The sequence below is a fragment of the Uloborus diversus genome, chromosome 8 (genome assembly GCF_026930045.1).
Source record: "Uloborus diversus isolate 005 chromosome 8, Udiv.v.3.1, whole genome shotgun sequence".
Lineage (NCBI taxonomy): Eukaryota > Metazoa > Arthropoda > Arachnida > Araneae > Uloboridae > Uloborus > Uloborus diversus.
In genome coordinates, this window is record NC_072738.1 from 123,920,148 (window position 1) to 123,938,732 (window position 18,585).

Genomic DNA, 18,585 nt, shown 5'->3' on the forward strand with positions numbered 1-18,585 from the left:
TTGTGCTATAAATATATTTATATATTTTTTTTAATGTGTCATTTGCAGGCAGATGCAGCATCTTCTTTTGAAGGGGAAGGAGATGTATATACAATGGAAGATGACCCTAGACTAAAAAAATTAAGTGCTTGGAGAGTATTTATTCCTCAAGTTATGATGAGAATGGATCAAAATTGTAAATATTATCATACATTTCGAATAGAAGTACAAAGGATCGATGTCAGAGATGAAGGTAAGGTTTTGGAGCTATTAAACATCTAGCTTTACTGATATTAAAAGTTTTTTTTTTTTTTAAAAAGCCAAAATGAAGAAAAAGCAATAAAAAGCAGATTTTAAAATTGTTTTATTTCAAAATGAGTAAGGACTTATGGCATTTGTTTGAAATTATTATTATATTACTTTATAATTTCATACGTTTTGTGCTTGTTTGTAAATTAGAACTCTTGCATTTAGTTGTATCAAAAGAGTATTTTTAAAAATAATTTATTGTTAATTAACATTATTTCTTTCAGATGACCCTGATGATTTACACTGGACAGTGGAAAGGTACAGCTTAAGTTATATCTGAAAAAGAACATTTTAGAACTAGTTAAAAAGTTAATTAGCTGATAAATTTATTTTGTGTTTTCTTTATACTTTTCTATTTTTTCTAGCTAACCTTCCGATAATTTTGATATCTCGTTCTTTGGAATTCATTCAAATGGTTAGAACAAAATGCTCCTAAACTATGACATAACAATGTTTGAGTTACACTCAATGTTACATTTTTTTCAATTCTATTAGGAGATATAACCTTGTACCCATAGGCCAGTAATGAGCAAATGTCTTATGAAAAAAGTAGTGATTATGTAATCAAAAAACAAACCACTTCAAAATTATGGAATTCTAAAGAATAATAAGTATATTTTGTTGTTTTTACTTCCCACTGGACAAAGCCAAAATATTTATTTATTACAAATAATAATGATAACAAGTGGATTTTTTACTATATTCCTTGTTTCTTCAGAGCAATAAGTTTAATTGTTCAAGGTTCCTAAAAGGTTAGGGAAATTAAAAGTCAGGCTGGAAAGTTGTTAGTTTATTTTCATTGTTAAAAAGTATCCAAAAAATGGTTTATTCAGAATACAGGCTTTCAGGTGTGAGACTTTGTTTTATGTATGTATTTTATATTTTTGATTGGAAAATTTAAATGGATGATAAGTTTATCTGATTCAAAGTAGACAGTTCATTTTCAGAAGTGAAATTCAAAAAGTAGTGTTATGATTGTTTGTATAATAAAATATTGCAGTGTTATTGGTGCTCTCTTTCAATTTTTAAAGTGTTTTTAAATAAATCAACAGCTAGCTATCATGAAGATAGTAAAACTAATGTAAAATGTTCTTTTTAATTTTTAAAGTTTAAGTTTTCCTTATGTTTGTGCAGTAGCAAATGCTTCAATTTTGTGATTGAAATTTTCAAACATGATGATTGTAAATGTGTTTTTTAAATTTAAATTTCTTTTTTAAATAAGAACTGTAATACATTAAATTTCCTTGCTAGGCGGTACAACGAGTTTTATGTTTTGGAGGCAAAGCTGACAGAATTTCATGGTGAGCTGTCTGTGCAGCTTCCTCCCAAACGTTCACAGCAACACAAAGGTCTCACTTTCCTGGAGAGCAAACGACCTGAATTTGAACACTATTTACAAGTATGTCAGACTGTTCCATAATTTTATTTTGAGTTGTTATGAATTGCATATTTTTAATAATATTTGTTCAATATCATTTCATTTGTTCCTAATGTAGACTCTTCTAACTCTTCCTGCACTTCAAGGAAGTGAACTGCTTTTTCAGTTTTTGAAATCTCCCATCCCATTCACTTCAAGCTTTTTACCTGACATAAAACTTGGTAATTAGGCTTTTTTTAATTATTTTTCACATTTTATTTGAAATATCCTCATATAAATAATATCCAATGATCAAGTAACCCAGAGTCTCAACAATGAAACTTGCACCACGGCATAATAATTTGATAATATGTTTTAGTAATGTTTAATATGCAGGGAAAGGTTTTATTGTGACAAGGCTGAACTCGATCCAGTAACTTAACTGTTTTACTGGTAAGGGGCCATTCATTAATCACTTAAGGGTCCCGAGGGCGAGGGGGGTTGGAAAAATCTCTACATGTTGTTACTTGGGGGGGGGGTTAGACCGGCTCTTACGTAATATTTTCCAAGTCGATATTTTAAATTAGAAACCACGCGGTCAAGTGGCTTGGCAGAGATCGTATTTCATTTGCTTCTGGAAGGTAAAAAACTCATTAGGACGAGCTGTTTTTTCCTTTTTTTTTTTTTTTTTTTTTTTTTTTTTTTTTTTTTTTTTGAGAATCAATAAAAAATATAACAAAGGAGATAAAATTTTAGGAGAATGAAGAATCAAAAAAGTGGTTGAAAATTAACGCTATCCACTGGAGTTTCTGGTTAATCCATTGAAGTTAGGGTTAAAATTTCAAGTATCAAAATATCACCAAACAGGCAATGGCTTCATTCAAATGTAGGACAGTAGAAGGAATTTTCACCCATCGTACCTTGACTAATGACTTTCTAGTAATGTAAATAATTACTGAACTGAAACTCTTCTATAACGAAAATATAAGCAGAATGACACTAGAAGAAATTTTTCAAAACCAAGATGTTATTAATTCCATTTTTGGCATTTATTTATTTTTACAATTGATTTGATGTAAAATAAAAAGTAATTTCAACCCTGAATTTCTCACTCATACAACTTTTTGGTCTGTCCCTTGTGAAGATATACACTGGTGGACAATTGCTAAGGACGGATTCCAATGGGCTATGTAGAGCATAAAAAAGTAAGTGTAATTCGATGCCAAGTGAAATAAACTTATGCCAGAGCTCTAGAACATTGCAATGGTGATAATTAATTGTGCTCTGAAATCCAGAAGGCGTTGAAAAGTGTTCACAGAATGAAACTGTCATTTTGGGCTGAATACGTAAAAGTGAATAAATGTAATTACCGCCCCATGCGTACCGGCATAAGATGTAAATATAGAAAATGGCGACCATGGAGAGTGATGCAAGGTTCTACACATCATGTGATGCTTTACACAACATTATCCAGAAGCTGTTGGGGGGGAGGGGGGGTAATTTATCCCAATCTTCTGTCAGTCACGGATAAGAGTGTCCTTGCTTATTGGAGGGCGTTGTCAACTAGTATTACTGCTCTCCAAAGCATCCCAAACATTTTCAATATGATTTAGATCTATAAAACGTGCTGGCCATTTGATGGGTTGAATATTTTGAGTGAGCTAGACAGTCCTGGATGGCGATTGTTAATGACATGTTAACGTTGCCATCCACGGAAACGAATTTATCGCCCATAACACCACAGAACACCTGAACATGAGGCAACAGAACTAGATTAATGTATCCCAAGCCGTCATAGTCTTGTTTGGAAGCACACAAGCCACATATGGCCATTAATCATAATCCTACCCTTACCATGACACAACTTGATACTAGTCCTTTTTTTTTATGTTTGCCCGCTTTAATGCTGTACCACTCTCATGCCAGGTTAGTTGTCCACAATTAGATGATGGACTGAACCTGCTTTCATCTGAGAATAGCACACAAGCCCAGTCGACTTCTCTCCAAATGCAATGTTGAAGATGTATTGAAAACAAGCAAAACACTGACTTGTAGACAATGGAATGTACAAAACAAACTGACGGGCGTATAGTCTTACTGCATTCAAACGTCTGGCTACAGTTTTTCATTTTATTTGCTTGCTAGTAGCAGCAGGAAACTGCTTTGCTACCTCAGTAGCTGTGTTGCGCTGGTTCCTTTTCGTTGCTAGCATTAGGTATCAATCTTCTGCTGACGTCGTATTGCGTACACAACGTCCCTCATGACATTTGCTACATATTCTATTTGTTTAAAATGATTTCCAAACTCTAGAAACAACCCTGTGGCTGACGTCGAACTCCCTGGCAACACCTAAATTTTCCTGCCCTTCTTCAATGTTGCCAACCACATGGCCACCCATAAAATCATCTAAGGGATGTCAGGAAGACATACTCAAAAGTGCAAGTTCGTCAATTGATTCTTTCCTGTCAAACTTTACTTTTGAACAACTATGGTCCTCATGCGCCCAATCCTTTATATCGCTTATTAACGCTATCATGTGACCAGCAATGTCATGAGTTTAAAAAATTTGCATACACATAACACGTCTTGTTGTGTCCCAAACTTTTGCTAATTTTCATATTTACTTGCCTTCTATTTTGTGGTTGCTAACGCTGCTATTGCCATCCGTCCTTAGCAATTGTCCACCGCTGTATAAAAGAAAGTTTACTGCAGGTATGTACATATGTATATATACTTCAAAAAAATATTAAAATGTTCTTTTTTGTATTGTTATGAGATTAAGTCCTGATTGTGTTTCAAAACTACTTCTAAAGCGGAAAATATTTTAACAGAAATCTTATTTCAGCAATGAGCTTTGAAGCAAAGTAAACAAAATGAGAAAAGTAATTTAGTGCTTCCAAAATGGCACATCCAAAATTAAAATTAGCAAAAAAAAAATTTTTTTTTTTTTTTTTTAAACCATTGGTTACCTCTTGTGTGAGTTGCTGTCAATCAAAACTATTTTACTATCTCATTTAATCTATAGACTTACTAGGGCATGTCAATAGTTTTCAGAAAATATTTAAATCAAGGGTGGTATGATCAAACAACTTACTGTGTACCAATCATAAAGAAGAGATTAAAATGCAAAATATAATAAAAGAGACTTGTGGGCAACATATTCTTAGTAGGGCTTTTACCTCTGTTTTATTTTTAATATTGTAATTCTGACTGGAAGAACGAAAGATTTTTTTTCTGAGTTGCTCTTTTGAATTATCTGTATTAATCTATAAATTTATAAAAAAAATTATTCTGAAATAATTTTTATTCATTCCAAGTGAATAAACTAAGCGAAATTTGTTTAATTTCTGTATGATCTTTATCTCTTTAGTAGGACTGGGTGATTCATTGATGCATCGCATAAAACCGGTCTGCTTCCCACATCGTTAAACCGATTCAAAATATTTCCTTAAACTGATGCATCAAATTGCTCCGATATACAGACACCAGTCCATGGTTGCTGCCGTTTTAATCTCTAATTTTTTCACACTACTGTTGAATTAGCAGATTGTTAATCTAATTTCATTGAAGGTGTGAAGAGTGAGACCATTTTTCCCGAAACATGTAAGAATGCACATGTTTGTAGTTATTGATGAGATATATTGATGAACTATGTTTATCATATAGTCATTTTCCAGAAAGAAAGCAAAATAGCAACTAATAATTCAATATGTATTTTGTATTACAAGCAGGGGAGTTCCTAGCGCAGGTGTCATATGGGTCGGTAACTTGTAGTGTCACTCAAAATTCAAACATTTTGACTTTTATTTGTTTATTCACTTTCTAAATTAAACTTATATTGAACATAATATGCTTTTGTATATATGGAACTTATATTTTTTCTCCATTTACTCTACAGGAAAAATGATTAAAACAGTTCCTATGAAATTAATAAAAGAAGTATGTATGCAAATTTCCTATAAATGTCTATAAAATTATTTTGATGCATTATTTAAATTTATTGTTATTATTGTTTTAAATAGAAAGGTCAACATCTGCTCCCTTTTCTTCAAGCTTTCATTGCATCAACTGAAGCTGCTAAACCAAAACCTAGGTACAGTTGTTAACCTATTTTTTTTTGGTATTGTTTTAGTTACAAAATCCCATTATCTTAAATTGATTCAAACTTTAATAATTGCTCTTCTAATAATATTTATTCAGTATATGAAATTCATGATTTTATTTCTACGGCATTTGGTTTGATGATTCAAAATTTACTGATTATATTCTTAAAATATTATCCAAAATGCATCTGAATTCATTGAATATTAAAATACACAAGATAAATGGTTAAAGATAGACTTTGTCCTTCCCTATTTGATGAAAAAAAAAACATTCTTATGATGTTTTTATCTTTAAGCGTTACAGATGCAGGAAAGGAAAAATTGAAAACATGTCCACTAAATTAGTCAGATTTGAACGTTGGTGATCTTCATGGCCTATTTTTAGTTCTTTTAAAACATGGTTCTTGTATGTCATTGCTTGAGCTTGCTCCTAAAAATAAAATGTACTTCAAAGGTAGAGGAAGGTTTTCAAAAGGAATAAGTGTACAATTTAATTGGCATTATTATTTTGGGCAACTTAGCAATCTAGTGTATTATGCAGCATAAATGTGGTTTGATATGACGAATCCAGAGGTTTCCAATCTGTTGAACCTTCCACAGGTTAAAAGTTAATGTTAAAAGACTTGCAGCTGTTAACAAAATATTATTTTGGTATACATTTTTTTTTTTTTTTTAATTAACCTCAAAGTGTGAATTAGCAAAACGTCTTTGCGGTGGGTGGCACTTGGGTTTGAACACTTACACTAAGAATAGCGATATATATTCAACGACACTACAGTTTGAGAAAATTTGCACTTAAAGACAAGTCCCACCTATTGCATTAATATTTTATTGATGTTTTACTAATGTTGTAATATATATTATTGTGTAATTTTATAATAATTATTAAGTAATAAAATTATCAATCCTCATTTTACAAAATAATAAATTATTAAGTTTTGTACATAAAACCAATTTTATATAACATATTGTATTGCTTTTTTAAACTCATTAATAAAGTGTAACATCAAAAAAAAAAAACATTTATGAAATTTGTGGGGAGGGGGGGAACAATTTATTTCTGAGAAAAGGGGAGCACAGGTATAAAAAGTTAGGAAACCACTGGCCTAATCAGTGTCAAATATAAAATTTCTAATGTAAAAACGATTGATAAAAATTAAAAGGCTTGTAACTCAAAGGGAGAAATCAATTTCAAGGAAAAGATCCGTTTTAAATCTTTTTTAAGTTCTTAATTTCTTAAAAATCCAGTGATCCCCTTTTGCCCTCAATGACAAACATTTCCCCTAAACCCAGTTTGGGTGTTCAGACATCTTCTGCTCCTCTTGTATTCTTATCAAAAAGGTAGAAGTGCAGGGATGATTGACTTTGAGACATCCCTTTGTTACGCCCTTTCTGCCATAGACCATATTAGATTTATGGTGCTTTAAATTCCGTTCAGCAAAGGAAATTTAACTTTTTCTTGGCATAAAAGCAAACTTTTTGTTAATTCTTGCTTTTGTTGCTGAGCATTTTCTTCAGTAAATTTTGTGAAGGGAAAAACAAACACAGGTACCTTTCTGTTTTCCAGTACCAAAAAGGCTAATGTGAAATCAAAAAATTTTCTTTGAATAACAACTAAAAAAACAGCAACTGTAAATATTTGATGCTTTAGTTTTTTAACAGAGCGCTTCATATTTCATTTTTCAAATGCTTTTTTTTTTCTTTTTTTGCACTTGAATAACTCTTGTGTGAGATTTTAACGAATTGACTGTAACACAAGAAAATATGTTATACCTATGAGACCATTGAAGGAAAAAGATCCATGCAAATGTCTCAATTTGTTTCCCTAGTTATTAAATAATTTAGATGATTCAAAACAGCGTTATTTTCAGAATTATGATACGATTATTATGATTGATTTACTTTAAAAAGGTTTCTTGTTGAGATTGGCGATAAATTATGAAGTGAGCTGACTATTTTATATTTTAATGGGGCTTTTGATATAATTTAATCAATTTTTTTCACAGCTTGTCTTAAAATGTAATCAAATGCTTAGTGACTTTTTGTGACCTTGCTTATTTCTTTGAAATAATTAGATTTGTTTTGATACTACAGTTGTTTTAATGGTGCCATTTTTCTTTCTTAAATTTTATTAATTGGACTTCTGTATTAAAAACTTAACTTGCTCAGAGAAAAATTATGCAATAGTTTAAAATAAAGTGTGGGCAATCAATCTCTGAGACCTAACTTGTTAGGTGTGGCACATGATAGTATAACTGTAGAAACATGCTCTAGGCTGCAATTTTTGATTGCACAAACTTTTAATCCGTCATAAACAATTTTAAGTTTTATTATTATTATTATTTTATTTATTTATTTTATTATTGTACTTTTTCTGTCATTCGTAACAAAGCATCAAATTATAATGAATTGAGATTTTATTGAGAGAAGTTGATAACATTTGTTATCATTTTAGAACAAAGGAGCTTAGCTAATATTTCTTGCATTTTCTCCTCTTGTATATTTCATTTTGTGTTTTTTTATTATAATCAAACCCGATATTATAAGTGCATGTAAATACATTATTTTTGTTTTTCATAAAATACAAGTGTAAAATAAAAATGCTGCTTTTTGTCTGGTTTTATATCAATGGAGTAAAGTAGTTCTTAATACCAACGTTAGGTACAAGGGCACCCATATGGGGGCAAGGGAGGGGGCTCGAGCCCCCCGCACCCTTTGAAATTAGAATTTCTTTGCTTCTAGTACTTTTTTCTTTGGAAAAATGTAAAATCATTTCTTCTCCAGCCATTAATGAATAAATTATTAAAAATGTGAAATTTTAATGACTCTAATCTGTCCTGAAATCAGTTTCCATGGGGAAAATATCCAGCTAAACCACAGGAAAAATATTTGAGTCCCCCCCCCCCCTTGCAACTTTGCATATGAGCACCCATGGTTAGGTACTGAGGTATTTTTTTCTTTTTCAGTAAAGAAGTCTGGAAAGATATTTATGAGCCCACAACATTTGAAATAGAAGAGAAGGTTTGCAAAATTTATTTCTTTAAAAAGCCTTGAAATCAACTAAAAAGAATTTGTTTGAAATATTTAGCGACTTGTTGAAGATACTGCTTTAAAATCAATTGTATTTGGAAAAAAAAACTATAATATTGCTCCCAAGAATGCTAAATATTTCAAATTACTCTGTCCTGAGGTACTAGTTTAACATATGAATCATTTATCAATGATATTCACAGTGGCCACTTGTATTGTGGTGACCAAATAAAAACAAGTGCTTCTAGGAAACTGAAGGAAGTTGCCACTTGGATGAGGAGTTCTCCACTTTTCAGGCTCTGCGCCCTCCTTTGAACACTGATGCATGGTGCGCACAGTCCCACCGCTAGCAGTTTTCTGGGACAAATAAGATACATTCAGTCTGGATACTTTCTGAACAGCCCTCCTACATAATTCAACATTACTACTATGTTTTGAACATATTATATTATTATTAGAGCACTTGAAATAAAAAACCAAACACAAATTGAGGTAAAGTGTTAGGTGATGTTGGCATGTAATACCAGTCTCTTTCACAAAATCAGAGGGAGGGCTTCCACTGTTTATCTTTACAAGTTTTTGAATAATAGATTGTGACTTTGACAAAGCCCACCTAAAGGCACTTTCAATGTTCAGCTCGATGTTTTGACTTCAGCTATGCTAATGCTGAAAATCCAACTTCAGAGCTATGTGGATAAAAAATCTCACCAAAAGCCTAAAAAATGGCTTTCTTATAGTCTCCAAAAATTTCACACTGTCAAAATTTTACTTGAGTCTACTATCATTCCTACAGTAAACTGAAAAATGTATCATTTACAACTTTTAAGGACAAAAGAATGCACGCCTGGCTGCAATTTTTGATTGCAGTAACTTTTTTTTTTTTTTAAATTAGAAATAAATATAAGTTTTTTTGTATGTGTGTATGTTTTTTTACTTTAAAAGAATAAGTTTACCTTTAAAAAGTGGTTGCTAAAACTGAAGAATCTGCAGGTCACTGGTTGTTAATAAAATTCCCAAATTTTCACCTTTAATGCACTCAATTATGTCACAACTTTTGGTTCTATAAATTATTTTAAAAAAAACATTATATACTGCATGCCTTTAAAATTGGTGTTTATGCATTTTTTTAGAGAAAAGATTTTTTACTTTTCAAATGTATATTTGTACAAGTACCGTATTTTCCTGCATATAATCCGTGGATTATCTGTTAAAAAAGTGTAAAATTAATGAAGTGTGGATCATATACTGCTGCGGATTATCTGTCCCTTTTTCCCTCAACAGCAACGCATTGAACCTCAATATTTACAGCAGGATTTGCCGAAACCGTTACCCTGCTTTTATGTTGTTTTTTTTAGATAGCTTGAATGTTTTCTTATGCGATTCATGCATACTGTAAAGGAAGAAGTCTTCATTTGCACAAGATTAGATCATTTGCTCCTTTCTTGACTCTTTGTCTTCAAGTAATTATTGTACTATAATGACAATTTAGAGAAGAAATCATTATTTTTAGATTATTCTTTACATTAGTTTTGAATATGCCTTAAAAGTTATTACTTCTTCACGTTTTTAATTTAGTTGCTAAAATTGTATCTTAAATTAAAACTTCATTTTTTTGCATTGTATTATCAGTGGATTATATGGCACCGCAGATTTTATGAAGATTTTCTTTTTCTTCAGGCCGATTTTAAGGCCTGCGGATTATATACTGCTGCGGATAATATACAGTAAAATACGGTATATTGCCTTATTTTTTTTTTCTTCTATTCATAATTAAAAGCAGTTATTGGTAATAATATCAAATGTACCTCAGAGCCAGAAGAACAAAAGTGACATTATGATAATTTTACCGTAGAGGGAAGACTTTTTTCTGGTGCATGCAAAAGATGGGAAGCGTGTTGTTTTTACTGTGGTAAAAAAACTGAAAAGGATTTTTTTCTAGAATTGCATTCACATGATTCGATGCAGAATAGGCTTCTACATACAATGCACTAATAAATGGAAAATTGCAATTTTTTGAGTTACGTCACTCTGGCTCTGAGGTACAGATATTATAGTGCATTTACAAATAATTGTTTTCCAAACCTTTTTATTTTCAGTTGATCTCAGGACTATTCAAAGATAATTTTTCAACTATTCGTGATATAAAGCACTCCTACAGTGGTCCCACAATTGTTTCTGTTATAGATTTGAAAGAGCTATATGATTATATTGTATATATTGGTAAGTTATTATTAAACTTTACTCCTTAGTATGAAACTAAGTCAAAAATTGCATCTGAACTGAAAAAAAAAAGACAAATTTGGATTTTTAGTATTTTTTATGGAAGCTATTATTTTAATCCTTGGTGGAAGAGAGGGGGGATATTGTTGCTAATGGATATGGAGGTTTTAAGCAATCACAATTTTCTGAATTTCAAAAATCTGAGATTTAAAAACATTGATTTTTCAAATTCCTGATTTTTCTTGCCAATATAAAATATTTAGTTTTATTAGTAAATTTTTTTGTTTAATAAATACTTATATAACTGTATTTTGTAGACCTTTAGTTGGAAAATCATTTAAAAATCTCTAGCTTTATTGCTGTACGAAAATAGTTAGTTTAAAGATACAATTTTTGGGGGGTAGATCGTGATTCAATTAAATATTTAGTACACAAAGAATAATACTCAATGTGGAAAAAAAAAGTTTTTTTCTTTGCATTGAAAGCATATCTTTTATCAATCTTGTGATACAGTGTAATCTGCTTAATTAAGGTCCTTTTGCGCATGTATTAAAAGCTCACTAAAGTAATTAACAATTTAAAATGCTGCAGGAAGATTTTGTTTGCAACAAGATTTTCATTAATATAAGTGGAAAAGAAGTTTCCTTCTACATGTTTTTGTGCTTTATGAATTGTAAAATTCATTCTTGTAACTTGCATTTATTTTTATTCAATTTTTCAATCCGACCTTTGATCGGAAAATCATTTAAAAATCTCTTGCTTTATTGCTGTACAAAAAGAGTAAGTTTAAATGTTCCAATTTTTGGTGTAAAGATCATGATCTTTGATTAAATATTTAGTATGCCAAAAAAAACACCCAATGTGGAAAAAAAGTTTTTTACATTTTTTACATAATAACTTTTAACAATCTTGTGATACAGTGTAATCTGCTTTAATTAAGGGCCTTTTGCATATGTATTAAAAGTGCACTAAAGTAATTAAAAATTTAAAATGCTGTAGGAGCATTCTGTTTGCAACAGGATTATCATTATTGCGCCGCCCAGCTTTGCACGGTCTACCTCGAAAATAAAAGTTTTGTCAAGTGACTCTTATTCAACACTCAAGGTTGAACAAAAAAAAATCAGTAAAATTTTGTGGTAGATTGCGGGAAAATAACCAAAAAGTAAACATTTTAAATACCCGATTTCAGGAAAAGCCTTTAAAACAAAAGCAAGAATTTTACTTGTTCATATTCGAGAAACAAAAATGGAAACAGATCTTTCGTCTCAGTGATTTTTTTCACACTATAAATTTTAATAAAAGCATTGGTGTGGAAAGTTGAGATGAAGCACTGAATAATAATAATTTAAATGGAGGAAAGCCTTCAAAAAATAGGAATTTTATGTTGAAATCTAAATGTCATAATTAATAGTTTTTAATAGATATCTTCGTTAATTATTATCGGACGATTATGTTAAATAGCCAAACATAAAGACGGGAAAAATATGAATCTAACGACACCTGGTTCAATGGTCAGTTCACTGGCATTCGGGAGAAGTAGACATAGGTACATACGCTCAGTTTTTAATTATGTAAGATAAGAGGAAAAGTTTTCTTTTACGTGTTATTGTGCTTTTCGAATTGTAAAATTCATGCTTGTAAATTGTATTTATTTTTATTCAGTTACTTTTTTTTTAATTTAAATTCTTTCATCTTTTTAAGCTGTTGAAGTTGTTTGTGTTCCTAGTTATATTGTACAGTTACTTGCAACCTGTGATATATTGTTACGCCAGACTCTTCAGGCTGGAATTGAATGGTATCTTGATGAAAAATTACAGCAGGCATTTAAACCTCAAAGATTAGCCGAACTTATTAATGCATTAAAAGGTTTGTATGTGTGTTTAATTTTACCATTTTCTCACATTTAATTTTTATTACAACTAGTATTGCGTGTGGCTAAAATTGGAGATTGATAGGTTGAAATTGTCTGCATTATGTGCATCAATAAAGTGAATGTACTTGAAAAATCAAATTGTGATGGACACATTTCCATGATCATAAGGAATTTTGTGCCAAATTTCATGACTAATGATCAAAAAAGAAATGTGACTGGAAATGATTAGAAATATAAAACATTGAGTAAAATCGAAGCCAGTGATCAAAAATGCAATATATGTATATACAAGGGCACCTATACAGGGGGGCAAGTGGGAGCTCACCCCCCCCTCCCCCTCAATAGAAATTAGAACTTCCTTGCTTTAGTACTTTTTTCTTTGCAAAAATGTAAAAACATTACTTCTCCAACCATTAATGAATAATTTATTAAAAATGTCAAACTTTAATAACTCTAATCTCTACTAAAATCGGTTTCTATGGGGAAAATATCTGAACCCCCCCCCCCCCTCTTAAAATTTTGCATATGGGCACCCATGTGTGTATATGTATTAGAAGAAAGATGAATATGAAGTAAAAATATACTTTGATGAAAAACTGGAGAGAAGGAAAAACCACTCCTTTCCTTTAAAAATCAGAAATATGAGGTAAAGACCCAATAGTCGCTGATATCAAAAAAAAAAATTTTGATGAGACAACTGTTGCTTTGGACAATTAAGTTTTTGTATTCTAATTCGCTCAGAAACTTCAATCTCAGCTCGCCTTGCATTTAAAACATAATCTAACTTTTATGATTAATATTGCAATTTAAAGGGTGAAAAACATTTGTTCATCCCCAAATTTATGTGGTAAGTGCCCATAAAATGGAGGGGGGAGGAATCACATATGATGCACAGCATGTTTCAAATTAGATAAGTTTAATTCTCTGGCATTCATTGCAGTGCAAACGGCCAGTATCTGCTGACAAAGCTGTAGCTTCACTACTCTGCATGAGTAACAGTACTAATGGCATGATCAGTGGCGCACACAAGGGGAGGGTCCACGAGGTCCGGACCCCTTCCGTGGCCCTTGAGGTTTTTTAGTTGACTAGAATCCTTTGTATGTGGTACGTAAAATAATTCCAAGTTAAGGTAACAATAATTTCAGAATTAATAAATGAAAAAACTAAAATTAATTTTCTGTCTTTCTTCCCCTACAAAATCACATTGTATGGGAACATAAATTGTTCTTCTAAAATGGTGATTTTGCTTTGCTGTTTTATTTTTAACTATGAAAAAAGTAAATACATTCATTCTTGTGCTTTCGGGTATTTTAATTAAGTATTTGTTATTCATAAATTTTATTTTATTAACTAGTGCTAAAAATTGTTCAATATTTCTTTTAAATGTTTTTTGTTCCCGACAACCGATAAAAGCTAAAGAATATGTTTGGATGCGTACATGTTGGAGTATGATATGAGAAGGATAGACTTTTGATCCTGCCCCCCCCCCCCTCTACACCTAGACAAATTTCTGTGTGCACCACTGGGCATGATATATTTACAAAATATCATTTAAGACTTGTTAGTAGGAGGCATTTCCATCCAATCTGGCTAATACACTCAGTACGTCCTCCCTTCTAATATTAGAAAATTTTGAAATCACCCTGTGGTAAAGCACATTGTTATCAACATCACTAATAGATTAAGAACTTGATCAAAAATTTAAGTATATGATGAGCCATAATCATTAATTAAACTAAAATTTTATTATTCACAATACAGCTATGTGATGCAATATCATTACTATTCTATTCAATTAGCAGCCAAAAATTTTTCTTTTTCGCTTATATTCCAAATGCATACCAATTAATGACTTTGTTTTATTTTCAGATGCATTATTTTTTGAAGATGATCCTCCACGGTAGGTTTATTTACTTTTTTATTTTTTTTTTATTTTATTTTATTTTTATTTTATTTTTTTTTTTTTTTTTTTGTGTTATTACTTCAATATTTTTATTGAAAAGAAATAAAACTTCAGTGGTGTTTTTTTGTTGCTTTGCATTTTAAATTTCTATTTACAGTACAAAAAGGCAAAAATCTGAGCGTGCAAGGCAAGCTTTAAGACAAGCCAAAGATTTTTTTCCTGGTAATATACTAATGCATTCAAGTTTCTATTATTCCTTAGCTTTTATTATTGTAATTATCCCTGAACTTGCATTTAAATGTTTTGCAGGTATTATGATGACAAAAAGTTTTGATGAAAGTTTGAACTTGTTGTTTGAAATTTTACAGTATCCCTTACTTAATAAGCAGGTTTGTTTTTCTTCTGTGTTTTAGCATAATACAATAATCTTTCATTTCAAAAGAAAAAGACAACTGAAAGTTATGGAACTTTTAGTGGTAGTAAAAAAAGAAAAAGTACAAAATTTAGTTAGGGCTGGTTTTGAGAATATTGAAGCAGATAATTGGAAATTGATGCAAGTCGAACAACTTATACTCATGTTTTTCTTAAGATTTTGATGAATTTTGTACACAATAATTTTCCTCGAAGAAACACTTAAAGATAAATTAAACTTACATTATTTTTCCCGAAGTATTTTGAGGTGTCACTAAAACTTGGGAATTTTATTTACTAAGCATGGTTTGTTTAAGTAAAACAATTGATTTACTAAAATCTAAACAATGAATAAATAAACTAAAAATTGTTTGTGCTAAATAATGTTTCGTAAACAGATATACAAAGTGAAACAAATAATTATATTCTGAGATTTTCGATGTTTCTGCTTTTTTTATAATTTCTAGTTTATGTTCCTAAATTGGAAGATAAAACTAATCAACCATGCAAAGCGGGGGCGAAGGACTCGCTCCCCCCCCCCCCTTGCCACCGTAAATTGCCGCCACTGCTTTAAGAGTAAAGCAGTAAGTATGCTTTTTATCAGAGCTGCAGGGTCTGAGGAAAAATGACCGACTCCGGGAATTTTAGTCTTCAATTGCGACTCCTTTACCCTAAAATCAGTCCAACTCCACAGCCCTGCTTTTTATATGCAAGTACTAAAAGGATGATTTTAATGTAAATGTTGTTCGTGGACGGATCCAGAAATTGTTCAAGGAGGGGGCAATTGTTTTTTACCTGACCGTTTGCTACGAATCTGATTTACACCTGCTGGATGGGTAGGAGTAACAACTTTTGCTATGGCAGCTTGCTGTAAGGCTAAAGAGACTGAGAAGACTTCTATTCTTCGGTGGATTGTTGGTTTAGGTATCCAGATGTAATCCCGACAGCCGAAACACCGACAAGCCAGAATCCCCACAGCCAAAATATCAACAAGCCTGAATCCCGACGGATTCGAAATCCTAACAAACCAAAATGCCGACAGGGTCGAAATCCCGACAGGCCAAAATCCCGACTGAGTCGAAATCCTGACTGGATCAAAATCCCGACTGGGTCAAATCCCGACAAACCAAAATCCCAGCTGTCCAATATCCAGAGCTGCAGAAATCAGAGTCGGGCTGGTTTTGGGGTTGAGGAGTTGGAGTAGGGAGTCAAAGGTTTAAAATTTCAGGAGTCGGTCGTTTTTCCTCAAAGTCCACAACTCTGCCAGTGCTGGCGGAGTCGGACTGGTTTTGGGGTAAAAGAGTCTAAGTCGAAGGCTCTAAAATTCCTGGAGTCGGAGCCATAGTCGGTCGTTTTCCCTTTGACTCCGCAACCTTGTGAAAATCTCAACACGGTCGAAATCCTAACAAGGCCTAGCAGCCTCTCAACTAGTAAATTTTCACTACAAAAATTGCAAAAGAATGCTAATTCAGTTTTTATTTAATGTCCCCGGAATTTACAGTTCTACAAAGAAAAAAAGGAAAATACTTTGCTAGTTTAGATTTTTTTTTTTTTAAGCTTGCTCAAATTCTCTTTATTTTTCTCTCTTGACTGATCTTGAGGTGAACTTAGTAAAATTTTAAATTTAATTTATTTTTCATTGTTTATTTAATTACGCTAATTAGGACTCTCGCAAAATTATTTAAAAAATCAACTTAAAACAGAAATAGTGCATGTTTAAATAAATTTGCAGTTGTACGCTAAATTTTGTCTGAAATCTTGCCTTACTTCTGCAGATAATAGCAGTCATAGTTAACGAGAAAGAATATCTGTTTGCGCCACCTCTTTGAAAGGATTAACACAAAAAAAAAAATAAAAATCAGCACCTTGTGTTTCACAAGGTCTGCAGACCAAATGTTATCTGAATCCTTGCATTACTTCTCGAGACATGACAGTCACAAATAATGATAATGAAAACCTTAGACTGCTCTGCCCTCCTGAAGCTATTGGCACCAAAATTGAATTATTATCCCTACCTTCTGAGATCTACCCTTTTTCTAAATCCGTCAATCACCTCTTGAGATATGGAAGTCCCACATGACATAGAAAACGTTGTTTAAACTCATATTGAACTTTGTTTTGAAATACTAGAGTGGTCACAAAAATAGTAATATGTAATATGCAAACTATACATGTAATATGTGTAATATTACATGTATGTAATATGTGTATATATGTAATATGTATAATAGAAGTTAACATTTTAAGTAATATGTAAACTTAAATTAAAAACTGAGCATATGTATCTGTCGAGGACGATGCACCAGCCAAAGGCGGCTGTATTTAGTTAAAAATTGTCTTTTATTAAGCAAAATTGAGTATTTGTATTTAGATTTTGTCTGTATATTGATTCTATCGGGATTCTAGCTTGTAGAGATTTTAATGTGGGGATTCTGGCTTATCGGGATCTTGACCATGTTGGGATTCTGGTTTGTCAGAATTTTGACCATGTCGGGATTCTGGCTTTTTGGGGTTTCGACTCTGTCGGAATTCTGGCTTTTCAGGATTTTGACCTTATTGGGATTCTGGACAGTCGGGATTTCGGCCCTGTCGGGATATCGTGCAGTCGGGATACCGTCCGTCGGGATTCTGGCTTGTCGGGATTTCAACCCTGATCTGTTGGTTTATAAATGTAAATATTTAATATATGTTTGTATATGTACATATTCATACCAGTCTAATACTTTTAAAATGTGAACTGATGTTTTTAGGATGAAAATCTTTTTAAATTATTCAACTGGAATTTCTTCCAGATTTCTTACGTGTTACTGGACATTCTAGCTGTGGAACTCTTTCCCGAGCTCTCAGAAATGCAGCGCACAGATTCAACTGCAACAGACTCTTAAATTATTACTATGTGCTATAAAAACTTTTAGTAACATTCCAAAGTATTACTACTAGTCTTTTTTATAAATAAAAGAGTTGTATATTTAAAATTAACTCAAATGTACAAAAATCATATTTATTGCAATGTTAATCGACAATAAAAATTTTCTATAATAAAGTTTCTGGTTTTGTAGTTAATAAAATTTGCTACACACAGGTCTGATAAAATGATTATTTATCATATCCTAACAAAAATTTATTTACCATGCTGAACTCTCTGAAGTTAAAAAGAACAGATAAAAGCAAATTTACTAGTTTAGTTAGTGTGAATATCATGTGCACCATAGATGAAAAAGAATTATTTAAACCAGTTTTTACTTTTTGATTCAGTTATTTTTAAGAATGAAACCAGAATATTAAAAACTTGAAAGTCTCTAGTGCACAAAACTGCTTTTATGCCATTTATGTAAATTATTACAAGAAAAAATAAAAATAGTGCCTACTTATCATAGCTAGATACTATACAGGCGTATGT

The 18,585-nt window shown here is 31.6% G+C and overlaps 1 protein-coding gene across 1 annotated transcript in view; it reads left to right on the plus strand.

The window, feature by feature from the left end:
- The window catches only part of LOC129228579 (sorting nexin-14-like), a 46,056-nt gene extending 27,861 nt beyond the window's left edge, over positions 1 to 18,195 (plus strand). The window contains exons 17-29 of the mRNA XM_054863261.1: positions 49 to 232; positions 513 to 546; positions 1,540 to 1,687; positions 1,785 to 1,887; positions 5,544 to 5,584; positions 5,668 to 5,738; positions 8,715 to 8,769; positions 10,875 to 10,998; positions 12,700 to 12,864; positions 14,741 to 14,771; positions 14,932 to 14,996; positions 15,084 to 15,163; positions 17,978 to 18,195. Coding sequence (XP_054719236.1) covers positions 49 to 232; positions 513 to 546; positions 1,540 to 1,687; positions 1,785 to 1,887; positions 5,544 to 5,584; positions 5,668 to 5,738; positions 8,715 to 8,769; positions 10,875 to 10,998; positions 12,700 to 12,864; positions 14,741 to 14,771; positions 14,932 to 14,996; positions 15,084 to 15,163; positions 17,978 to 18,070 — 1,194 coding nt within the window. The 3' untranslated portion in view covers positions 18,071 to 18,195. The remainder of the gene's footprint in view (positions 1 to 48; positions 233 to 512; positions 547 to 1,539; positions 1,688 to 1,784; positions 1,888 to 5,543; positions 5,585 to 5,667; positions 5,739 to 8,714; positions 8,770 to 10,874; positions 10,999 to 12,699; positions 12,865 to 14,740; positions 14,772 to 14,931; positions 14,997 to 15,083; positions 15,164 to 17,977) is intronic.
- Positions 18,196 to 18,585: the final 390 nt, after the last annotated feature.